The sequence below is a fragment of the Mesoplodon densirostris genome, chromosome 7, assembly GCF_025265405.1.
Source record: "Mesoplodon densirostris isolate mMesDen1 chromosome 7, mMesDen1 primary haplotype, whole genome shotgun sequence".
Classification (NCBI taxonomy): domain Eukaryota; kingdom Metazoa; phylum Chordata; class Mammalia; order Artiodactyla; family Ziphiidae; genus Mesoplodon; species Mesoplodon densirostris.
In genome coordinates, this window is record NC_082667.1 from 73,727,546 (window position 1) to 73,749,167 (window position 21,622).

General features: G+C 39.1%; 1 protein-coding gene and 2 pseudogenes across 3 annotated transcripts in view; 2 read left to right on the forward strand and 1 right to left on the reverse strand.

The window, feature by feature from the left end:
• LOC132494457 (L-lactate dehydrogenase C chain) overlaps nt 1-3,450 on the forward strand; it is a 56,578-nt gene extending 53,128 nt beyond the window's left edge. For all 3 annotated transcript variants that reach the window (XM_060105594.1, XM_060105596.1, XM_060105595.1), the window contains one exon: nt 3,286-3,450. In XM_060105594.1, coding sequence (XP_059961577.1) covers nt 3,286-3,450 — 165 coding nt within the window. The remainder of the gene's footprint in view (nt 1-3,285) is intronic.
• On the reverse strand, nt 2,416-3,192 carry LOC132493218 (WW domain-binding protein 2-like; annotated as a pseudogene).
• Nucleotides 3,451-5,774: 2,324 nt separating the features above from the next.
• Nucleotides 5,775-21,269, forward strand: LOC132494197 (L-lactate dehydrogenase A-like 6A; annotated as a pseudogene).
• Nucleotides 21,270-21,622: the final 353 nt, after the last annotated feature.

Below are 21,622 nucleotides of genomic sequence, written 5' to 3' on the forward strand. Positions count from 1 at the left end.
CTGAAAGTCAAGGGAGGTATAGAAAAGTCAGATGTTTGAGAAGATTTGAAAGCATCTTTGTAGATAGTGAGAAATAGAATTTGACAAAAAATAAAGGCAGAATTACTGTCAGGTGGATGCTTATTTGAGGTAGATAAGCATTAATTTTGACAAAAGTTAAAGATCAGCTTGGTTGTGTGGTTTTCTCTAGGGACCTGAGTGCAGGAGTGGAGAAAGTAGATAACTGAATTCATCTGGGTTTGGGTTTTACTTGTGGAGTTTTGTTAAAGGGGGAGAGAGAAGAGAGGAAGACAGAGATAGATAGAGGTGTAGGCAGTTTTGGTTTCTATACTTGTTAAAAATGAGTTTGAGGGCCTCCCTGGTGGCGCAAGTGGTTGAGAGTCCGCCTGCTGATGCAGGGGATACGGGTTCGTGCCCCGGTCTGGGAGGATCCCATATGCCGCGGAGTGGCTGGGCCCGTGAGCCATGGCCGCTGAGCCTGCGCGTCCGGAGCCTGCGCGTCCGGAGCCTGTGCTCCGCAACGGGGGAGGCCACAACAGTGAGAGGCCCGCATACCGCAAAAAAAAAAAAAAAAAAAAAAAAAAAAAAAGAGTTTGACCTTCTGCTAAAGGGTCACAGTCAAATTCAACACCATTGCCCTTAAATGTTATCTACATACAAATGAATAAATTACAAAAAGCAAATGAGTAATAAAGAATTTAAGAAATATTTATAAAAATTAAAATAGGCAAAGGGTCTTAGGGTGTAGCAAAAGAGTTACAAGAAAGGAATATAAGTTGGATATGGAGGAACCTCATAACAAGGTTCAGAGTAAGATACTTGGGGTGGGAGAAGGTCCCATGAGCTAAAGAAGACAAGAAACTGGAAAGAAAGGGAATTGGTTCATTTATCCACATGGACAGTTAAGTCACCAAGGATAATGGCACAAACTGGGACAGAGAGAGAAGATTGCTGATGTCAAAATCTGTTACGAATGAGCTGGAAAACTCAAGAGGTTTGTAGACTGTCATTAGAAAGGGAAGAAGAGCTGAATAAGATGGGCCTCAAAAAATAGGGGGAATTTTTTTTTGTTTTTAAGAGAACAAGGGATTAATAATTTGGAAGAGACAGTGAGGAGTATACAGTGGATTCCACATTCTTCCTCTTTTGAGGATACAAAGGGCTGTGGGAGAATAAGCAATTACCCCCAGAGGGCTCCTGAAGAAGAGTCAGGGAGGTGTCAAATGAATGCTCCTGAAAAGAGATTGAGTAATATGGGAATTTCATAGTCTTTACTGAACAAATCAGTGGATGAGTTATAGTTTATAGGAAATACTTAAACATTTGACATAAAGAGCAAAATCATTTGTATGCTCTTAATCTTTTTTCCCAGTTACTTCTTTTTTATTACTTCACATTTTCAACAAATAAAGTTGCCAATAGAGTTTATTTAACATTAATATATTAGCTTGATTTTTTGTCAGATAAATAGGGAATTCTCTTTAAATAACCATTTCCTCACTTCATGGCCAGTCTATGAGGAAAGGAAGCAAATTTCAGTGCATCCAGGGGTCATACTGCCAACCAAGCATGACGGTTAAAGGGAAGAGGATAGGCTGAGGGTGGGCAGCAGGTCATGGCAGTACACAGGGCTAGGCCAGGACAGCCTTGGAGGTCAGAGCCCTTGTTTCCAGTCTACCCAGCAGCCCCCAAATGGCACAATGGCATGGACATACATTTCCAGTTCTAATCCAAGAGGCCCTTTCCAGTAGGAAGAGATACAGTGAAAGGAGAGAGAGCAAATTCCTGAAACACTAGCACGGAAGGCAGGAGGGCTTTTGCCCCTGCCACGCTGCCTTGTTCCTGATGCCACCCAACCCCTGGCAGCTCATGTTAAAGCTCTGAAAGGTATTGTGCTACACAGAGGGAGCAACAGAATGACCAAGGACAGGAAAGGGAAGCGGGGGCAGGCAAGTGTGACTGCAGCTGGAATGTGGCTGGGAAGGGAATGTGGGCTGACAGTCTGGTGGGACAGTGGCCTTCCATGGCGAGGCACGGACCAGAGTGGAGTGAATGTGAGGAGAGCCTGGCAGGGGACCCTGAGGAGAAGACATGTGGTGTTCTGATGCAGATCATGAGGTTGAGTATAAAGTGGCTACGAAAATGAGGGAGTTGGACTGCAGTGGAAAAGGTGGATAGGGAGTCCCTCTGTGGGCCACTAGAGTACAACAGGAACGCTGAGCTCCTGAGGAGAGCCCCAGAGACGGTGAGAGGGAAGCTTGGCTGAGTAGTGCCTGTGGGCTCTGAACTATTATGGGAAGCTGGGAGGCACCACTCCAGGGTCAAGGAGCCTCTCCCTTTCTCAACGCTGGTTCCTGGTAACTTTACAGGCACCCCTGGAGGAACAACAAGACCTTCCCATTGTCTCCTCCAACCCTACATTCTGGAGTAAGAAAAGGCAATGGGTGGTAGGGGGCAGATAGGTGTGAGAGGTCTACTGGGTCTTCTGACCTTCCAGGGAGGAGGTGGAGGCTGGTTTGTGGGCATGTAGGCATCGTGTGGGTTACCCAGGTTGTCACAGGCCCTAGCAGCTGCCTCTGCAGCCTTGGCTTCAGCTGCAGGAGTGGAGGGAACATCAGGGCTGCTGATGGGAGGTTCCATGGCTGCACCGATTCCATGGCCCTGTCCATCATGGAAGGTCCTGGATAGAAGCCAGGTGGTAGCCAGCTGGTAGCCAGGAAGGCAGCAGTACATTCCATTGGTGACTGGCAGGGGAATTACATAAACCCTGCTGAGCATGTGAGTACCTGGAACCTTAGGCTCCACCGGAGGCTTCACCTCTGGAAGCTTGAGAAGCCACCTGTTAGCATCTGTTGTCCAAACCCAGTGGCATCCCCTGATGTAAAGATTATACAAAGCAGAGCCTGCGCAGCCACTTCCTGCTTCTGCCTTCACTGTTCTCTTGATTATTTTACACCAAACACAGCCTGCTTGATCTCACAGTCCTTCATCAGACTGCATGGCATTCCGCTTAGAAAGAAATATGACAAGGGTAAGGAGTAAAATAGACAGTGCCCTTTTTGGCCCCTTTGAAGGCATCTGGCACATTCTTCATGTCATTAAACACAAGCTCTTATGGTCATAGGACATTAGGATGCTCTTCGTATTGTTGACGATCACTCCACTGCCCTCCGAATGATTCTTGAGCTCCATAGTCTCTCTGTATATTCTTATTCTGAAGCTCTCTTGCATAGCATAGCTGCTTTTCCATATCAGGTTACTGAATAATCTAATTTTGCCTTTTAGGGCTTATATGGAATAAAAGAAGAAATCTTTCTCAGTATCCCTTGTGTCTTGGGCCAAAATGGTGTCTCAGATGTTGTGAAAGTTAACTTTAATTCTGAGGAGGAGGCCCTTTTAAAGACGAGTGCAAACACACTTTGGGATGTCCAAAAAGACCTGATATTTTAAAACCTTTTAATGTTCCATGTTTTATAGAACAGAAGATAGTAGACTGTATATTTTACATTTTGAAAGTATTTTCACCTGATCTTTAAAAAATAAAAGAACATTGGACCTATGACATAACTCCAGCCTCTCAAGGCTAGAAAAAGGAAATGGTAAAGGAATTTCTCTGTTACTCTATTCTAATGATACTCAACCTGTACAGATGTAAGTTATACTTCCTAAGTATGTCATATATGTAAAAGTTGTCTTCAGGTTTAGTAGAATATGTATAATAATCCATTTAATATAGAACTTATGATTCTTCTCATAAAACAACATTTCTAGTACTGAAATTTCATTTTGTGCTTTCTTCCATTAGGGCACCAGCATATTCACTTTATATTGCTTCATTAACTTTATGTGTTTATATATAATCTTTTCTAAGTACTTATTTTTAAGATAATGTATATCAGAAGGAAAATAGAAATATAACTTCATGGCATAAAAAAATTAAATGAAATATCTTCAACCCTGCAAGTATTATACCAATTAATATAAACTCAAATAGTTGATTTGGTCCCTCTGTTGAAATACCACACAGGGAGTTTAGACCATCCTCTAGGTTATTCTTTTAGCAAACTACTACTATGCTTGCTGTGTTATGGTTATGAGTTCAGTATGACATGATTTCTGCCCTCAAGTATTTCGCAGTGAGTGTTTAGGGAACCTCATCTAACTGGTTATTGATGGATGCTTGGTAACAGTCAATTGGTAGCTCCCTCTTGGTGTCCAAGGTAGGAGTGCATGTGCTTCATACAAAAATATATATTTCCTTGATTCCACAAAGAATTTAAGGCAGCTATAGGAAATACACAGTGAAACAAAAACTAAAAAATCAAGACCAAGGTAATTTACAAATTAGACTAGGACAGGACCAGTGGGAAAAATTAGAAGGCATATATGTGGACCCTGAGGGCCTAACATGGCTCTAGTGGAGGCAAACCCATTTGGTCAGAGATTTACAGTTCACTCTCTGTTACTCTTGCTATTTAATAGCTTTCATTTCAGTCATCTATTACTGAACATAATTAGTTTCCCATTATTTTGTTGTCTTTACTTTTTTTTCAACTTTTCCCTTGAATGTACAAAATATGGTCATGAGAGTTTAGTTAGGATGGGGGGGAGGGGAGTCTTCTGTGGATTTTACCTTGTTTTAAGCTCCTCTCTTACACCAAATTAAAGCTTCATTTTAGGAGATCCTTGCAGAGATCAAAAAGCTGCAAAATATACTTTCTACAGGGAATATTCTAGGAAATAAAACTGCTGTACATCATGTGTTCTCAGCTGGAGCAATATTGCCCCAAGGGGGTGAAAATTGGTTCTTGGGTGGGGGCAGGGTTGGTGAAAAAAATCTTTGATATTACAAGGGTTTGGCTCTCCAAAGCTCAACCCTACCAGACAAAAGTCTCACTCCATAATATTTAATCTCATGCTTTGGGGGCAGGTGAGGGAGCTGAACGATTAGGGTTAATGTCTGAAGAAGCTCTTGAGGGAAAGATAATGAAAAAAAGTTGAGAAACACCGCTCTACATTTTGTAAAAGAATTTGTCAGATGTGTATTATGTTTTATGATTCACAAATGAGTAAGAAAACAGTTAATTGGGTAGAATGTGGTGGGAGAATTGGAAACCTTGGTTCATCCCAAATTAACGGATGAGAGGGGGATTTTATTAGATTCTACATTTAACGACTTCATAAATAATGAGTTGTAGAAATGGTTATCAATTGTATATATGGTTATCAATTAGCACTGCCCTGATCAAATTCTTAGGGTTTTGTATCTTATTTAAAAATCTCCTTTGCATAGAGGGTTTAAATTAAATGTTTTTTCTACTTCAGCTCATATTTGGGTGGTAAACAGTAGCCCTGAGATCCCTTTCTCCCAAAGCCCTGGTGAAAAATTTCCAATCAAGAGTCAAAAAGCCCTTATCCCATACATCTGGACAAGATTTCGTTAGAAATAAATTTACGTGGGCTCCTGGTGGATTCTGGGCAAGGAACACTCCGTTTGAGAGCTGAGGCCCTCTAGTTCAGTGTGCCTCGTGCACTTGGAGCCCAAGGAGCCTCTCTGAAACCCGCCAGCCACAGGAACCTCAACCTGCAACAGAGAGCAGGCGCAGGCGCAGTGCCTCAGAGCTCGCCTCCTGGCCTCGCGCCTGCACCTGGTCCGCACGGGCTGGGCGCCGCCTTACGCAGCCTCAGTAGCTAAAGGTTTTCCTCCTCTGAGCTTCAACCAGCTTTCCTTTCCCTCCGCTTTCCTCCATTTTCTTCCTCTTCCTCGGGTGGCCATGAGCTGGGCCGCGGGAGCGCTGCGGGCTAGCGAGAGAGTGGGCGCCGCCGGAGTGTATGCTTTTTTTTTTTTTTTTTTTTGCGGTACGCGGGCCTCTCACTGTTGCGGCCTCTCCCGTTGCGGAGCACAGGCTCCGGACGCGCAGGCTCGGCGGCCGTGGCTCACGGGCCCAGCCGCTCCGCGGCATGCAGGACCCTCCCAGACCGGGGCACGAACTCGCGTCCCCTGCATCGGCAGGCGGACTCTCAACCACTGCGCCACCAGGGAAGTCCCGGAGTGTATGCTTTTTGCCTGGCGTTGACTCTGTGTCCCCTGCAGGCGGCACGCATCCCGCTGAGGGGCGGCCGGCCCTTCACCCGTGTGAGGGTGGCCAGAAGTACCGCGCGCCTGGACGTCCTAGGCCAAGCCTGGGGACTGTGGGCTCTTGGACCCTGGGCTCGGTCCTGGAGCTAAGAGCTGGGGGAGGAGAAGAATGGGGGCGCGGGGGGCGGAGGGAAGGAAGAGCAGAGGCTTCAGGGCAAAGGCTGAAATAACTTTACCGGTGGTTGGTCTCATTTTTGGTGGAGCAGACCCTTTTCCTTCCTTCACGCCCTCTCAACCCCTCTTCACTGTACCCACCTTCCTCCTCCTCCCCTTGGTTTGCCTCCTGGATGCTGGGCTGCTGGCCAGAAATAATCCAGCTGCTTTGCTGGTCATTGTCGTTCCCTGTGTGTCTGCAGCGCCTCCTTACCCACCGGGGCCCAGGAGTTCTCTATATGCCCCCTTTCACTACAGACCAATTCCAGATCAATCGGAAGAGGCTTTGTGGCTTTGCAGTTTTTCCTCAAGATGGCGACCGTCAAGCGTGACTTTTAAGATTTTCGTTTCAGAAGAGGCCATTCATCCCAGTAAGGAAGTGGATCAGTTGCTATGGCCTGTGCATCTTATTAAAAGTAAGTTATACACATTCTCAACAATTTAATCCAAATCAGCCCCTTAAGAAGAAAAAAATTCAGGTTAGGGGATCATGTATAAGCGAATACGGGATAGTAGAAATTAGCTATGCCAGAGAGCCATTTGGGCATTTTGCCTTTAAATAAAAAGTTTTTTTCCATCTGCCTGTGCTGCCTTGATCCAGCTGCTTCCCAGCACAGTCAGCTGTAGCCCCAGGGAAGCACCTGTTGTTCAAGAGCAGTCAGTAGCTTGCCGCTTCAGCTCTGGACAAGTCTATCAAGTGCTTTGACACATGTAAGAAGCAGGTATATGGCATTTTCAGAAGGTAGCATGGTCCTCAAGTGAGTTACTGGTATTTTACATCAGCAAAATAGCTCAATTTTTGACAGGTTACAAACAAACTTTCTCTTTATGCATTTTATTCTTTTAGAATAAAATAAATACATGCTGCTGTAATAAAGTTGCCTTTAATCACTTAACAAGCCTAACCTTGACTCAAGCAGTGAATGCCTGTAAATATAATAAATGAAAAAAGTATTTTTATAACATAAAACAGTATCATTTATAGCTTATCAATCGCATTTTGTCATCCAGCAAAAATAAAAAGCCTGGTGGAGGGCTTCCCTGGTGGCGCAGTGGTTGAGAGTCCGCCTGCCGATGCAGGGGACACGGGTTCGTGCCCCGGTCCGGGAAGATCCCACATGCCGTGGAGCGGCTGGGCCCGTGAGCCATGGCCGCTGAGCCTGCGCATCCGGAGCCTGTGCTCCACAGTGGGAGAGGCCACAACAGTGAGAGGCCCGCGTACCACAAAAAAAAAAAAAAAAAAAAAAAAAAAAGCCTGGTAGAGAATTTCATACCTGCAAATGATGGAGGCTATTTTGTTAAGACTGTCAGAATTTACTAACCACAATTATGACATACAACCCAAAGAATGCAGTCATCTCCTTATCATGTTAATTGTTCTCTTTTGAAGATGTGTTGTGTTGACTAATTGAACAATAATTCAAGTAGAGTGTCTCAGGAGAAACCACTTGAGCTGTCTTTGGAGTCTGGCTGGCGGCTCTGAGCATTACCGAAGGCTCTGACTCGCCCTGACTTTGTGTCGTCTTTTACAGGCCTCATCTTCTGCGCATGGCTTCATTCCCAGTGGGCTGGAAACAGCCTAGGGTTGTGTTTTGTTTGGGAGTTGTTTGGTCAGGACCTTTTGAACAGTAGTGTCCCAATGAAGTACTAGATATTATTTATGTAAGAATGAGTTTTTAAAATAATAATATCCTTTCAGAAATTTCTAACTACTTTGTAACTGCATGACTTAACCTGGTGATAAAAGCAGTTATTAAAAATCTACCTTTTCCCCCACCCCCCAGAAAAAGTAAGTTATGTGCTCTGTGCCATTGGGTTAACCAAGTTTTCCTTAGTTGGAGGCAAGGCCACCACATACCATTGTGCAGGTTGTGTCTAGTTCAAGAGGTGAATGGGGGCCTATCCAGCCCCTGCTGGCTTAACCCAGAGGAACAGGTGCTCTTTTCTAATTGTTCCACCCAGAGGGGGCTGCTTTTTCTAGTTCTTAGGATGGTATCCTATGTGTTAGAAGCGTCTCTATGTGAAAGCATGTTGACATTTCACTTTCACTCATGTGGTGATACTATGAGGTCCCCCTTTGCTTGACTAGGAAACTCTGCTCACAAGTAAAACAACTGGAGAAATAGGTGGCAGAAAAAGAGTGTGCAACTTGTCAGTTGTGGTAGGTGTCCTACTAGTAACAAATACAATAATCGTTTTCCTTTAAAAATCTCTCTCCCATTTCCTGGTCTCTATTTTTATTTCCCTTCCTTCTTTATTCATGTTAGGTTAGTTTTAGTGTTTAGTTTTCTTAGTATTGATGTAGCTATAAAGTTAGCTTCCACTTTTAATGGAGAGACACAGGACTAAAAAGATATTACCCTGATCTGAACCCATAACGTTTTGGTAAATCATAATAAACTCTTTTAGCTATGATTTGCTTTTATTAATGGAATATAAGATTTCTTCAAGCTACCTTTCTGTAGCCTTTAATCCTGGCATGATTTATTGGATTTAAAGGATTAGGCCTGGATTTCATGTCTAAATGACATAAGGCACCGAGAGCATCAGGTACTGTCACCTGCTGCTTCCAGCAATCATATGAATTCCTCATGACACATTTTGTCCTACCAGCTATAATGTCTTTGTCAGCAGTGTCCTCATTGCTAAGAAGAATACACATACATGAAAACCAACACATTTGTTTACAACATTGATTATAATAACAATATGCTCTGTATACATTATCTAACAGCCCTGAAAAGTAATTATTAGATCTATTTTATAGAGGAGAAAAAAGCCACAGACTGTTTCAAGTTGCATGAATATGAATAGATAAGTGTATATAGATAATATATACATGATACATTGTCATTAACTAAAGTCCATACTTTAGTTTTTACCTAATGTTCTTTTTCTGTTTTAGTATCCCTTCCAGGATACCACATTACATTTAGTCATTCATGTCTCCTTTGACTCCTCTAGACCATGACAATTTCTTTTTTAGGCTTTCCTTGTGTATTTTTGTTTCCCCAGCCAGGCCACGCAGCTTGCAGGATCATAGTTCCCCAACTAGGGGTTGAACCCAGGCCCTGGCAGTGAAAGCACTGAATGCTAACCACTGGGCCACCAGGGAATTCCTGAGGCTTTCCTTGTTTTTGATGACTTTGGCAGTTTTGAGGAGTACTGGTCAGATATTTTGTAGAATGCTCCTCTATTGGAATTTGGGGTTTTCTCATGGTGAGACTGAAATAATGGATTTTGGGGAGGAAGACACAGAAGTTAGGTAGCATTTTCATCACATCATTTCCAGAAAACATACTATCAACATGATTTATTACAGTTGATGTTGACCTCAGTCACTTGCTGAGGTAGTGTTAGGTTTCGCTACTGTAAAATTACTTTTTTTTCCGTCTTTCCATGCTGTGCTCTTTGGAAGGAAGTCTCTGTACAGCCCACACTTAGGGCGTGGGGAGTTATGTTCCCTCTCCTTGGGAGTAAAGTATCTTCATAAATTATTTGGGATTCTTCTGCATGGGAGATTTGTCTTTTCTCTCCTTTTTATTCATTCATTCAGTCATTTACTAATATCAGTATGGGCTCATGAATTTTATTTTATATTTGGGGTTATAATTAAGCACATCTTTATTTTGTTTCTCAAGTCATTCCAGCTTTGGCCATTGGGAGCTCGTTCAGTTGACTACTGTGTCCCTTTGACGTACCCCATCAACATAGGGTTTTTGTTTAGTTTGAGCACTTCTGTAGTTTCTGGCATATAAGATCTTTCAGCTTCTTCATGTCATATATTTTCTGCTTCAGTCGTAAATCAGCCTTTTTTTCCCCCCCCAAGGAGCCCTGATTCCTTTTATTGGAGCATGATGTTATAACCCAAGATCTGAGTGCTAGGTGTGCTCATTTCTACACAGAACATTTTAAAAACTATCTTACAAAGGTAATTTTGTCAATAGTGTAATTCTGCTCCATGCTACTATAATCTCTGTAAATAATTTAGAGTATCCAGAAAGCATTGGCATCTCATTAGGCAACAACCTTTTCCTTGTGATACAGTTTAGACTTCTAGGCTAGTAAATTATAATCAAGTTTGAAGTGCTTGGCTTTGAATTTCCATTAATTAGAATAAAGTAAGAAGATCCAACAATATACGTTGGACATTACTTAAATTATGGATACTTGATCATTTATTTCTAAGTACTAGCTCAAAGCCATTGGTTTTTTCAGTGAAGATTTTAATAATATATAATAAAGATAATATGTAGTTATTTACAACATTATTTTTCAAAAGGTAATACATTTACAAGGTTAAAAAATAAAAGTAATATAAAAAGATATACATAGTATGTATAGCTGATTCACTTTGTTACAAAGCAGAAACTAACACACCATTGTAAAGCAATTATACTCCAATAAAGATGTTTAAAAAAAAAAGAGATGTACATAGAGAAGTCACACTTTCATCCTGTTTCCATCCAATCTTTCCCCTAAATTCCACTTTAGGAAACCATTTGTCAGTTTCTTTTGTATCCTCTAGAGTTTCTTTTGCAAATACAATATATAATTTTCCTCCTTTATTACATATGAAGTAGCATGCTAGAAATATATAGTACTGGTTCCTTTTTGCATGTAACATTGCTTGATAAAAGAACTATAAAATTTTAGAGTTGGAAAGGGCCCTATATTTTAACCTATTTATTCAAAAAACTTTTATTGAGCTTCTATGTGCCAGGTTAATGCTAAGCACCAGATGAGTGAAAATGAATGATTTCCTCTTCTCTAGGAGCTCATAGTCCGGTGAGAAATTCCTTCTACAGAATCCCTTCTTTATCATTGTGCAGCCTCAGCTTAAATTGAAGAGGTGTTCACTACCTCCAGAGACTGTTCTGTTTATTAAATGGCTTCTCTGTTTGTTTTCCTAATTGTGAGCTGAAGCTTTCCTCCTTGTAGCTTGTATCTCTTCTAGTTTGGACTTTTATATCATGATGAAATGTTGAACAGATTCAGTACGTCTTCCCTGAGTCTGATAATTCATAAGGTAGATACAGATTGCCAGTATAAGAAATTTCTTTCATTCTCCAGTTAATCCAGATGCCCCCTCTCCCACTTGACTGATGTCTTTTTAGGGCTTGAGTGATGAACTTGCCTTTGTGGATGCTGATGAAGGCAAATTGATGGGTGAGACAGTGGATCTGCAACGTGGCAGCCCTTTCATGAAAATCCTAAATATTATTTCCAGCAAAGGTTACTGTCGTAGCTAAATACTATAAATATTCTAATAGTACATTAATAAATATCTAAGAAAATCATATCTTTATATCATGACTTCCCCAATTGTTATAAAGTTGGTTGCTCCCTACCCTGTAGTCTCATAACATGTTCAGATTTCATTAGGTTGTACTTAATTTGTTTACAGGGCTTCCTACAGCACCAGACTGAGTTCCTGTGAGCAGCAGTAATAGTAATTATCATGACAGTAATCATTAATTGATTGCCCATTTTGTGCCAGCCACTGAGCTAAAGCACTTTATTTTATTTAATAACCTCAGCACAATTCTATGATGTTTCATAGATGATGCACCTGCACATCAAGGTTAAATAAAAGGGATGGAGTAAAGATTTGATCCCTTTGTTTTGACTCAGAAGCCTAAGTTCTTAACTACTGTACTTTATTTACTTGGCACCCAGGAGGTAATTGTATGAACAAATGAATGAACCAATATCTCCCTGTTCAAGGGTCTTTTCATACCACATCTATCTCTAAGTAAACATTCTCATTTACCAGAACAATGTACATTTTGACCTTTTATTCTATAAAGTGCAAGAGGTATGTATGTTAGGAGGTTTTTAAAACAAATGTACAAGGAAAATTTAGTACTAGTTTCCTGAAATTAAGAGTGCTGTGGGCATAGTAGAAGATCTGAGGGAGCTCACTCTTTAGTAAGAAGTGTGGTGATTGAGCTGAACAGGAAATGTGTACTTAAATTTTAGATGTTTTCTCCCATAATGTTTTCTATTCAAATCTTTCCCCAGATTACTTTGTCACTGCAAACTCAACATAGTGATTATCACAGCAGGTGCAGGCCAGATAAAGAGAAACATACCTTGATTTAATCCAGAGAAATGTGTCCATGTTTAAATTAATGATTTCCAGTATTATCTAACACAGTCTCCACTGCAAAGTGATTATTGTTTCCAATCCAGGTCACCTTTATTTTGGCTGTTCAGTGAATAATAATTTTTTGTGTGTGTGAGGGTGGGTTTAGTAACTTGGTAGAGAAAAATAATGGGTATTAAACTCTAAACTACTGATATAGCCAGAATCGCTTCCTGTTTTGTTAATTTAACATGTATTTTGCATAATCAGTGTGTGTACCATAATGAAGATTTCTTTAAATACTAGCATATATGAAAAGATAATTTGCTGAATCGTAGTGTGTAAATCCAAGTTTTAAAGACTTTCATATCTGCGCTGTTTTCCAGATTGCTGAGGGTGCTGAAGTGAAAGCACAATACTTTATTGACTAACCCTCCAAGATTGTACTAGACTCCTCACTGGTGCATGCACAAAGTGGACAAATTTAAGATATACTTTGGAAATAAAACATGCAGGACCACTGACAGATTTTGTACAGTGAGGGACAGGGAAGAGTAAAAAATGACTTCTGGATTTTTACCTTGAGCGATTGATTGGATGGTAGTTCCATTTACCTGGATTGTGATGCTCTCAAGGAGGTGGGAGTCAGTGAAGGAAGTAGGAGGGAGTGTTGAGTTTAGGGGAGAAAAACCAAGATTTCCAATTGGGACATGTTAAATTTGAGATATCTGAAAAGATACTCAGGAGATATCAAACAGGTAGCTGGTAGCTGATTATGAATCTGGAGCTCAGAAATCTAGGTTGTGATATTCAGCCAAATTACTGTATTTTTTTAAAATTAATCAATCAATTAATTAATTAATTAATGACTGCATTGGGTCTTTGTTGCTGCACGCAGGCTTTCTCTAGTTGCGGCAAGTGGGTGCTACTCTTCATTGTGGTGTGTGGGCTACTCATTGCAGTGGCTTCTCTTGTTGAAGAGCACAGGCTCTAGGCGCACAGGTTTCAGTAGTTGTTGTACATGGGCTCAGTAGTTGTGGCTCATGGGCTCAGTAGCTGTGGCTCACGGGCTTAGTTGCTCTGCAGCATGTGGGATCTTCCCAGGCCAGGGCTCAAACCCGTGTCCCCTGCATTGGCAGGTGGATTCTTCACCACTGAGCCACCAGGGAAACCCGCTCTCAGCACTTCTATTCAATGTAGTATTGAAGTCCCAGCCACAGCAATCAGACAAGAAAAAGAAATAAAAGGTATGCAGATTGGAAGGGAACAGGTAAAACTGTCACTATTTGCGGATGACATGATACTCTATGTAGAGAATAATAAAGACCACACAGAAACTATTAGAACTAACAAATGAATTCAGCAAGGTAGCAGGATACAAGTTAATATACAGAAATCAGTTACATTTCTCTACACTAACAATCAAATATCAGAGAAAGTTAAAAAAATCCTGTTTAAAATTACATTAAAAAAAAAACACCTAGGAATAAACCAAGGAAGTGAAAGACCTATATGCTGAAAACCATAAAACATTGATAGAGGAAATCAAAAATGATTCAAAGAAATGGAAAGCTATCCCATGCTTCTGGATTGGAAGAATTAATATTGTTAAAATAGCCATACTACCCAAAGCAAGCTACAGATATAATGTGATCCCTGTCAAATTACCCATGACTATTTTCATAGAACTAGAACAAATAATCCTAAAATTTATATGGCACATGAAAAGATGCTCAACATCATGAATCATCAGAGAAATGCAAATCAAAATGACAATGAGATATCACCTCACACCGGCCAGAATGGCTGTTATTAAAAAGTCTGCAGATAACACACTGAAAGGGTGTGGAGAAAAGGGAACCCTCCTACACTGTTGATGGGGATGTCAGTTGGTGCAGCCATTATGGAAAACAGAATGGAGGTTCCTCAAAAAACTAAAAATAGAGTTGCCATATGATCCAGCAATTCCAATCCTGGGCATATATCCAGAGAAAACTATAATTTGAAAAGATGCATGCACCCCTATGTTCATAGCAGCACTATTTACAATAGCCAAGACATGGAAACAACCTAAATGTCCACTGCAGATGAATGGATAAAGATGATGTTGTGTGTGTGTGTGTGTGTGTGTGTGTGTGTGTGTGTGTATGAAGTAAAGAGTGAAATAATGCCAACATGGATGGACCTAGAGATTCTCATACTGAGTGAATGGTTTAAGAAGATATGGCACATATATACAATGGAATATTACTCAGCCCTAAAAAAGAATGAAATATTGCCATTTGCAGCAACATGGATGGACCTAGAAGATCATACTACATGAAGTCAGAGAAAGACAAATATTATTGTCTTAAAATAGGATAATGACCCCAAAATACAGATAGTACTAAAAAAAAAAAAAAAAAGGTGTGTCTCTTCTAGAGAGCAATAGAGTTAGATCTCATTTTATGCAGTGTGAAAATCTCTGCCTTTTGAATAGACTGTTTATTCACATTAACTGTTACTGTGATATGTTTGGATTTACGCCTGTCATTTTGCTGTTTCTATGTCTTGTGTCCTTTTGTTCCTTGGTTTCTCCTTTACTGACTTTTTTTGCATTTTCTAAAGTAACATTTTAATTATTTAATTAATTTTAAATTATGTTTTTTGAGGGTTTTTTTTTTAGTGGTTGCTCTTGGGGTTACAGTATCAGCTTAAGGTACCTGGATGTACTTCACATTTTTGCACACTTAATTCCAATAAAATATAGAAACGTTGCTCCATTGTAGCATCAATCCCTCACCCACTTTTGTGCTATTATTGTTGTATATGTCTATATGTATTAAAAATTCAACAATACAGTGTTATAATTATTACTTTATATAATCTTAAGTCTTTTGTAGAAGCTAAGACAGAAATATATGAACTTTTTAATGTTAACCTTATTTTTCATTTTTGGTATTCATTTCTTTGTCTAGATTTGAGTTACTGTCTGGTGTCACTTCCTTGCTCTACTCTAGTATCTTTCCCTTCCTCTTCTGGTTGTTATTGTCAAATACCTTCTATCTATATATCTTGTAGGCCCAACAATAAATTTTATATAGTCTTATGCAGTTGTGTTTTAAATAAGAGGTAGGTGTATGTGTGTGTATGTATGTATACACACACACACACAAACATTTATATAAATAAATTATACTTCACTATTACCAGTGCTCCTTTCTTCATGTTGGTATGAATTGCTGCCTGGTATCACTTCCTTTCAGCCTGAGGAAACTTCTTCAGTATCTGTTGTAAGGCAGGTCGGCTGCTAGTAGTGAATTCTCTCAATCTTTATTTGGGAATGTCTTTATTCTGCCTTCTTTTTTTTTTATTATTCTTTTTTTTTTTTTTTTTTTTGCTGTACGCGGGCCTCTCACTGTTGTGGCCTCTCCCATTGCGGAGCACAGGCTCCAAACGCGTAGGCCCAGTGGCCATGGCTCACGGGCCCAGCCACTCCGTGGCATGTGGGACCCTCCCGGACCGGGGCACGAACCCGTGTCCCCTGCATCGGCAGGCGGACTCTCAACCACTGTGCCACCTGGGAAGCCCTCTGCCTTCATTTTTGAAATATAGATTTGCTACATATAGTATTGTTGGTTGAGTTTCTCTTCCAGCACTTTGAAAGTCATTCAACTGTCTTCTGGCCTCCATTGCTTCAGATTAGAAGTTAGCTGTTAACTTATTTTGGTTCTCTGGTATGCAGTGAGTCTGTTCTCCTATTTCCAATATTTTCTCTATGGCTTTTGACAGTTCACCTATGGTGTGTCTAAGTAAGAATCCCTTTCAGTATATCCTACCTGGAGTTCCTTAAACTTCTTGAATGTGCAGATTAATGTTTTTTGTATTTGGGAAGTTTCACCCACTATTTCTTTGAATGTGTTTGCTCCTTTCTCTCCTCTTCTTCTGGGACTACTATAACGCATGTTGGTGTATTTAATGGTCTCCCACAAGCCTCTGTTATTTCTTGTTTTCTTTCTGATCTTTAGTTTCTATAGTTTACAAATTACCAGACATTTTCTATTAGACAGACCTACCATCTCCAAATAAGGCCTTTTTTCTATACTTAAGACCTTTATCTTTTTCCTGTCCTATTGCATTGGCTAGGAGGATCTCCAGTTAGATGTTAAATAGAAACAGTGATAGTGGGTGTATCCTTGTCTTGTTCCTGACTGTAATGAAAATACTTCTAATTTTTCTTCATTATTTGTGGTTTTGGATTTTTGATAGATACCTTTTTAGGTTAAGTTTCCTTTTTTCTTAGATTGTTGAGTTTTACTTTTATTAAACCCTAATGGATTTGGAATTTCATCAGGTTGTTGTACAATTCAAATGATCTTTTTCTTTAAATCTCACATAGTGTAATATATTAATAGACTTTCTGATATTGAACCATCTTTGCATTTCTGGGGTAAAACTTACTTGGTCATGAAGTATTTTTCAAAAACCCCACTTAAGTATATTTGCTAATATTTTATTTAGTACTTGTGTATCTGTGTAAATAAATAATATGAGCTTACTATTTTTTATCTGGTCTTTGCTCAGTTTCGATATCAAGGTTTTACTATATCCCCACCAAAAAACTTTTTCTGTTATCTAATAAAATAGGTTGCATAAGAACAAACTGTTCCTTGAGATTTTGATATAACTTGTTTGTAAAACAGTTGAAAGGGTGAGGGGCTAGATTTTTGTTAAAAGTTCATTAATGTAATTTGTTTATTCAGATTTTCCATTTCTTCTTAAGTCATTTTAGGAATTTTTCTAGCTGTCCATTTCATCCAAGTTTTATACTGGCATGTGTTTCATATTTTATGACTTTTTAAACCTTTACTATATTTGTGCTTACCTCTCCTGTTTCCTAATATTATTTGTTGGGGACATTGTGCCCTCATTTTGCTAGATGTTCTTCTAACTTATTAGTCCTCCTCTCCCCAAGAATTACTTTCTATTTTATTGATACTGATGTTTTTAATCTTACTACTTTCTGCTTATTTTTTAAAACTTCCTTTTACTTTATGGTTAGTAACTTTTATCCTTGATCTTTCTTGTTTTTAAAAATGCATTTAAGAATATAAACTTAACAGTAAGTACCACTTTTTCTTTTGTTTTGTGGCACTTTTATTGTCATTCAGGTATAAATATTTTGTAATTCCTAGTTTTATTTTCTCTTTAACTAAGCAAGTTAAGAGTATGCTTTTAGCTTTGAAACATTTTAAAATTTGTTATATTGCGGTTGATTCTAACGTAGCTGAATTGAGATCAGAGAAATGCGGGTTAACATCCACTCTTTGAAATCTGTTAAGGCTTCCTTTGTGACCTAGTTAATGCAGTTTTTGTAAATGTTCCTTTATGTATTTGGGGGGGCGGAAATGGACTTAATTGGATGATCTTTCTATATCCATTCACACTTATTGATTTGGTTTAGTTTTACTAAATTACAAATTTTTAATTATTACTGATCTGTCAGTTTCTGATAAAGGTAGTTACTCAAATCCACCTAGCATTTCCCGATTTTTTTCCAATGTACTTTGAGGCCATTTCAACGAGTTGCATCTAAGTTCAGGATTATTATGTACTGTTGGATTGTTTCATATATTATGTAGTATCTCTGTGTATCCTTAGTAATGCTTTTTTATTTTTGAAATTCTCTTTTGTTTGCCATTACAGTATCTGCACTTTCTGGCTAATAGTTACCACTTTTTAAATTCAATAAGAAAAAAATTCTGATAAAATAATGTTTAAAATAGTTCACATACCCAAAACATCAGACTATGCCAATTTTTTTTCCCTTGCCTAGTGGGACTAAGGCCTGATTATGTTTTGCCTGACAGTTATATTCCATGTATACTTGTTTCTCTGTTTCTCTTAACTAAGCTTTTTGCTCTAAATGGATTATTCTCTGAGAAAAATTATTTCAAAGACTTGATAAGGGATATTGATTTGTGTTTAAATTTTTTAATGGCATGAATGAATGTGTGTTTCTGAACAAAAGTCTATACAAAGTAGCAAAAAAAGGTTTTCATAATTTATTTCTATTGGGTAGATATTGTTGAAACTATGGTGTAACTGGAGTTGGATAGAGAACTGTTTTTGTTCCCCCACAATGAAACATCAGACTTAGTTTTAATTTAGATAAATGTAAAAAGTTTATCAGTTAAAGTGAGAACTTTTTCTGACTTGAATTTTTTCTTCTCAGTGGGTATCTTAACTTTGTAGCATGGAAGTTAAGAGCATTTCCCCAAAACTGTAGTTATCGGGAGTGGCTGTAATCTGGCCACTGCCCCTTTCCATTTCTTGACTGGGCAGAGGCTTGGTGTCCACTCTGAAAGCTGTCATGGTTTGTCCTTTGAGAGCACAGAGACTCAAGTGGTAAGCCTAAAAGTACCACTGAGCTGTGCACACTCTCTGAAATATAGACTGTATTGATCATATATTTAATCATAAAGTAAAATACCTCCTGGGTGAAAGGACTTTTGTTCTACTTTAGGTCCTTTTAGTAGTGTTTTAATTTTTAGCACATTTTTATAATAAAATAACTTACCAGAAATACAAGTTTGAAAAAAATGAGAATGTTACTACAATCCTACATATATGTACAATTAAGATTATAAGGCTTTCTTAACACAGAAGTAACAAGATGTAGTTTACATTTAACTTGGGATACTCTAGTTCAGAAAGGTCAGTATTGTAATTCAAGTAACATGAATTCTTCCTATTAACTGGAGAAAATAAAGGGAAAAGGAGGAGGGGTGCTAATATGATAGCAGTCCTTTTTATCTTACTTTCTTCTGGCTAAGAACCCTTGAAATCAATCTAATACAAACCCCTGGCTATGGAAAAGGACTTGAAGTGATAAAAGTTAACACTTAAAATTTATAGTTGAAAATTTCAAAACTGTCACTTTCTTGTTTGGAGAATCTCTGCCAAGACGATAGAATTGTGGGCTCCATCCCTTAAGATTTTGATTTAGCTGATTTGGGGTAGGGCCTAGACATCTGAATTTTTGATAGTTCTGTTGAGTGTTCCTAGTTGTAAACCACTCAGGGCAATTGTAACAGTTTTGCTAAGGTTAAAAAAAAAACCACCACCGCCTGTTATATAATACTATGTAATGAATGGATTTGGGGGTATCTTTTTCTTAGTTCCTGTGTGGAGTGGAGTGAACACTGCTCTGGTCTCTCCAAAGGTTCTGAACTCAGATAAAGGAACTGATAAAGACCTGAGCAGTAGGAAAATGTCCACAAAGTAGTGGTTGCCAGGTAGTATGTTTTGTATTTTCAGTACCTTGGAAGTTAGCTGTAAGCCTGAATTGTGCCAGAGGGATGAGACTTGGGTCCTTTAAGTATATGTTGTTGTATCTGCCGGACTTTTCTTTCCTTAGCACTTCTACTTTTATTTTGGTGTGAACATATTCACATTATAAACTCTTAAGCAGTTGGGGACTAAGTCTGTCTCACTCACTGCTGAGCCTAACCCAGTATCTACCATATAGTAGGCACTCACTTGTTAACTGACAATATATTTTTTCTAATTGTTGCCATATATTCTTTACAGTTAATAGTAAAATTGATTTCACATTAACTTCTGGATCTCTGTACTTACCGTCATAACTCTGTTTTCCTACCTTACATAACCAACTCCTATAAGAAATTCCTAGGAGAAATTATTGATGGAAACATTTCAGATTTGTGGCATTGTCAGGCTGCCACAATATGGATGTTCAAAGACAAGTATGTCTTCTAAAATTAACTTATGTTCATGATTTCTTCCAACTCCACAGTGGCTGTGAGGTGATTAAAAAGAAATGGGGTGCTGCCCTACCTGTGCTGATTTAACAAAGTATTCTGAAGAATCTTAGGAGTGCATCCAGTTTCCACCATGAGTAAGGTAGGATGTTTATGTTTGAAAAAATATTTAATATCAACATAAGATAGAGGTAAAAGAGCATTGATAAAAATTTTTGAAGTTGATCTTGTGGAAGCACCTCTCTTCCTAAAATCTGTTCTTTGCTGCTGCTGCTGAAGAGACAGAGACAAAGGGATGGTGGTAGAGGAGGAAGAGGCCTACCTTTGTAGACCTTTGTCCTGGCCTAGTGTGGTATTTCTTACACATTCTATTAGATAAAAGTCTTATTGCATCTTTATTATTTAACTGAGTGAACTAGCTCTACAAATATCTAGTAACATTGGGAACCACTGTGGTAGGTCTTGCCACATTTTGAGTTGTTCTCTAGCAGTTTCAGTGAGGTCCAGTGAAGAGACCTAAGAAAGAAGCACTGACCACAAAAGTATGAGCAGTTGGTCTCCCGGGCAGGGGGAAGTTGGGGCCTGGGTAAGATCCCTCTGCTAGTTTGAATGGGAGAAGGTAAAGTACAATGGAATTAAATCACTGGGAATAAAGTAATAGGAATTTTGAAGTGGTTCCCTGATAGGAAGAGGTTTGGAGGCAAGGAGATAGGAACAGGAGGGTTGGTCCCAGCAAACATGGCAAGAGGTTGGGGCCTATGTGGGAAGATGGCAGATGAATGTGAACAATAAATATGTCTAGTCATCTGTTTTAAACTGTTCTTTCCTTGTATCTTTTTCTGCCACAGTTCATACTACAATTCTGTTAAATACTCAATTCACCCAGCAACTGTTGTTTTTTATATTGCAGACCTTTGTTAGAAGAAAAGAGAAAGGAATAATTTTTAAGTCTTTACTTTCAGGGCCACTATTGAATAAATGAAGAATATACCTTAGTGTTCCATGTATCCTGGGAGAGAATGTTATTACAGACCTCATAAAGGTAAAGCTGACCTCTGCAGAAGAGGCCCGTCTGAAAAAGGGTGCAGAAACTCTCTGGGAAATTCAGAAGGAGCGCAAGTTTTAAAGTTGCTTAAAACTACCATTCTGAAGTTACCGAAAGAGAGATAGTAGTTAGTTACAGGATTAAATACGTCAAACTTTTGAATAAACTCAAATTCCTAAAAGTCGGAACAAAGGAGGGAAGAGTGACTTCTCTGTTTAGCCCCTCAGCTCTTTTATTTAGCATCCAAATGTTGGATGATACTTATTTTTTATAATTCCTAAGTCACTGCATCAAATAAGGTATTTTGGTACCTCTGATGTACCAGTACCCGCCTTGTATATTATATACGTAGTTGCCATTTGGTCCAAAACAGTGTATGATGTGTGTTTATTGTGTTTAGAAACCGTGATTCTTTTCATCAAGTGTATGCTAAT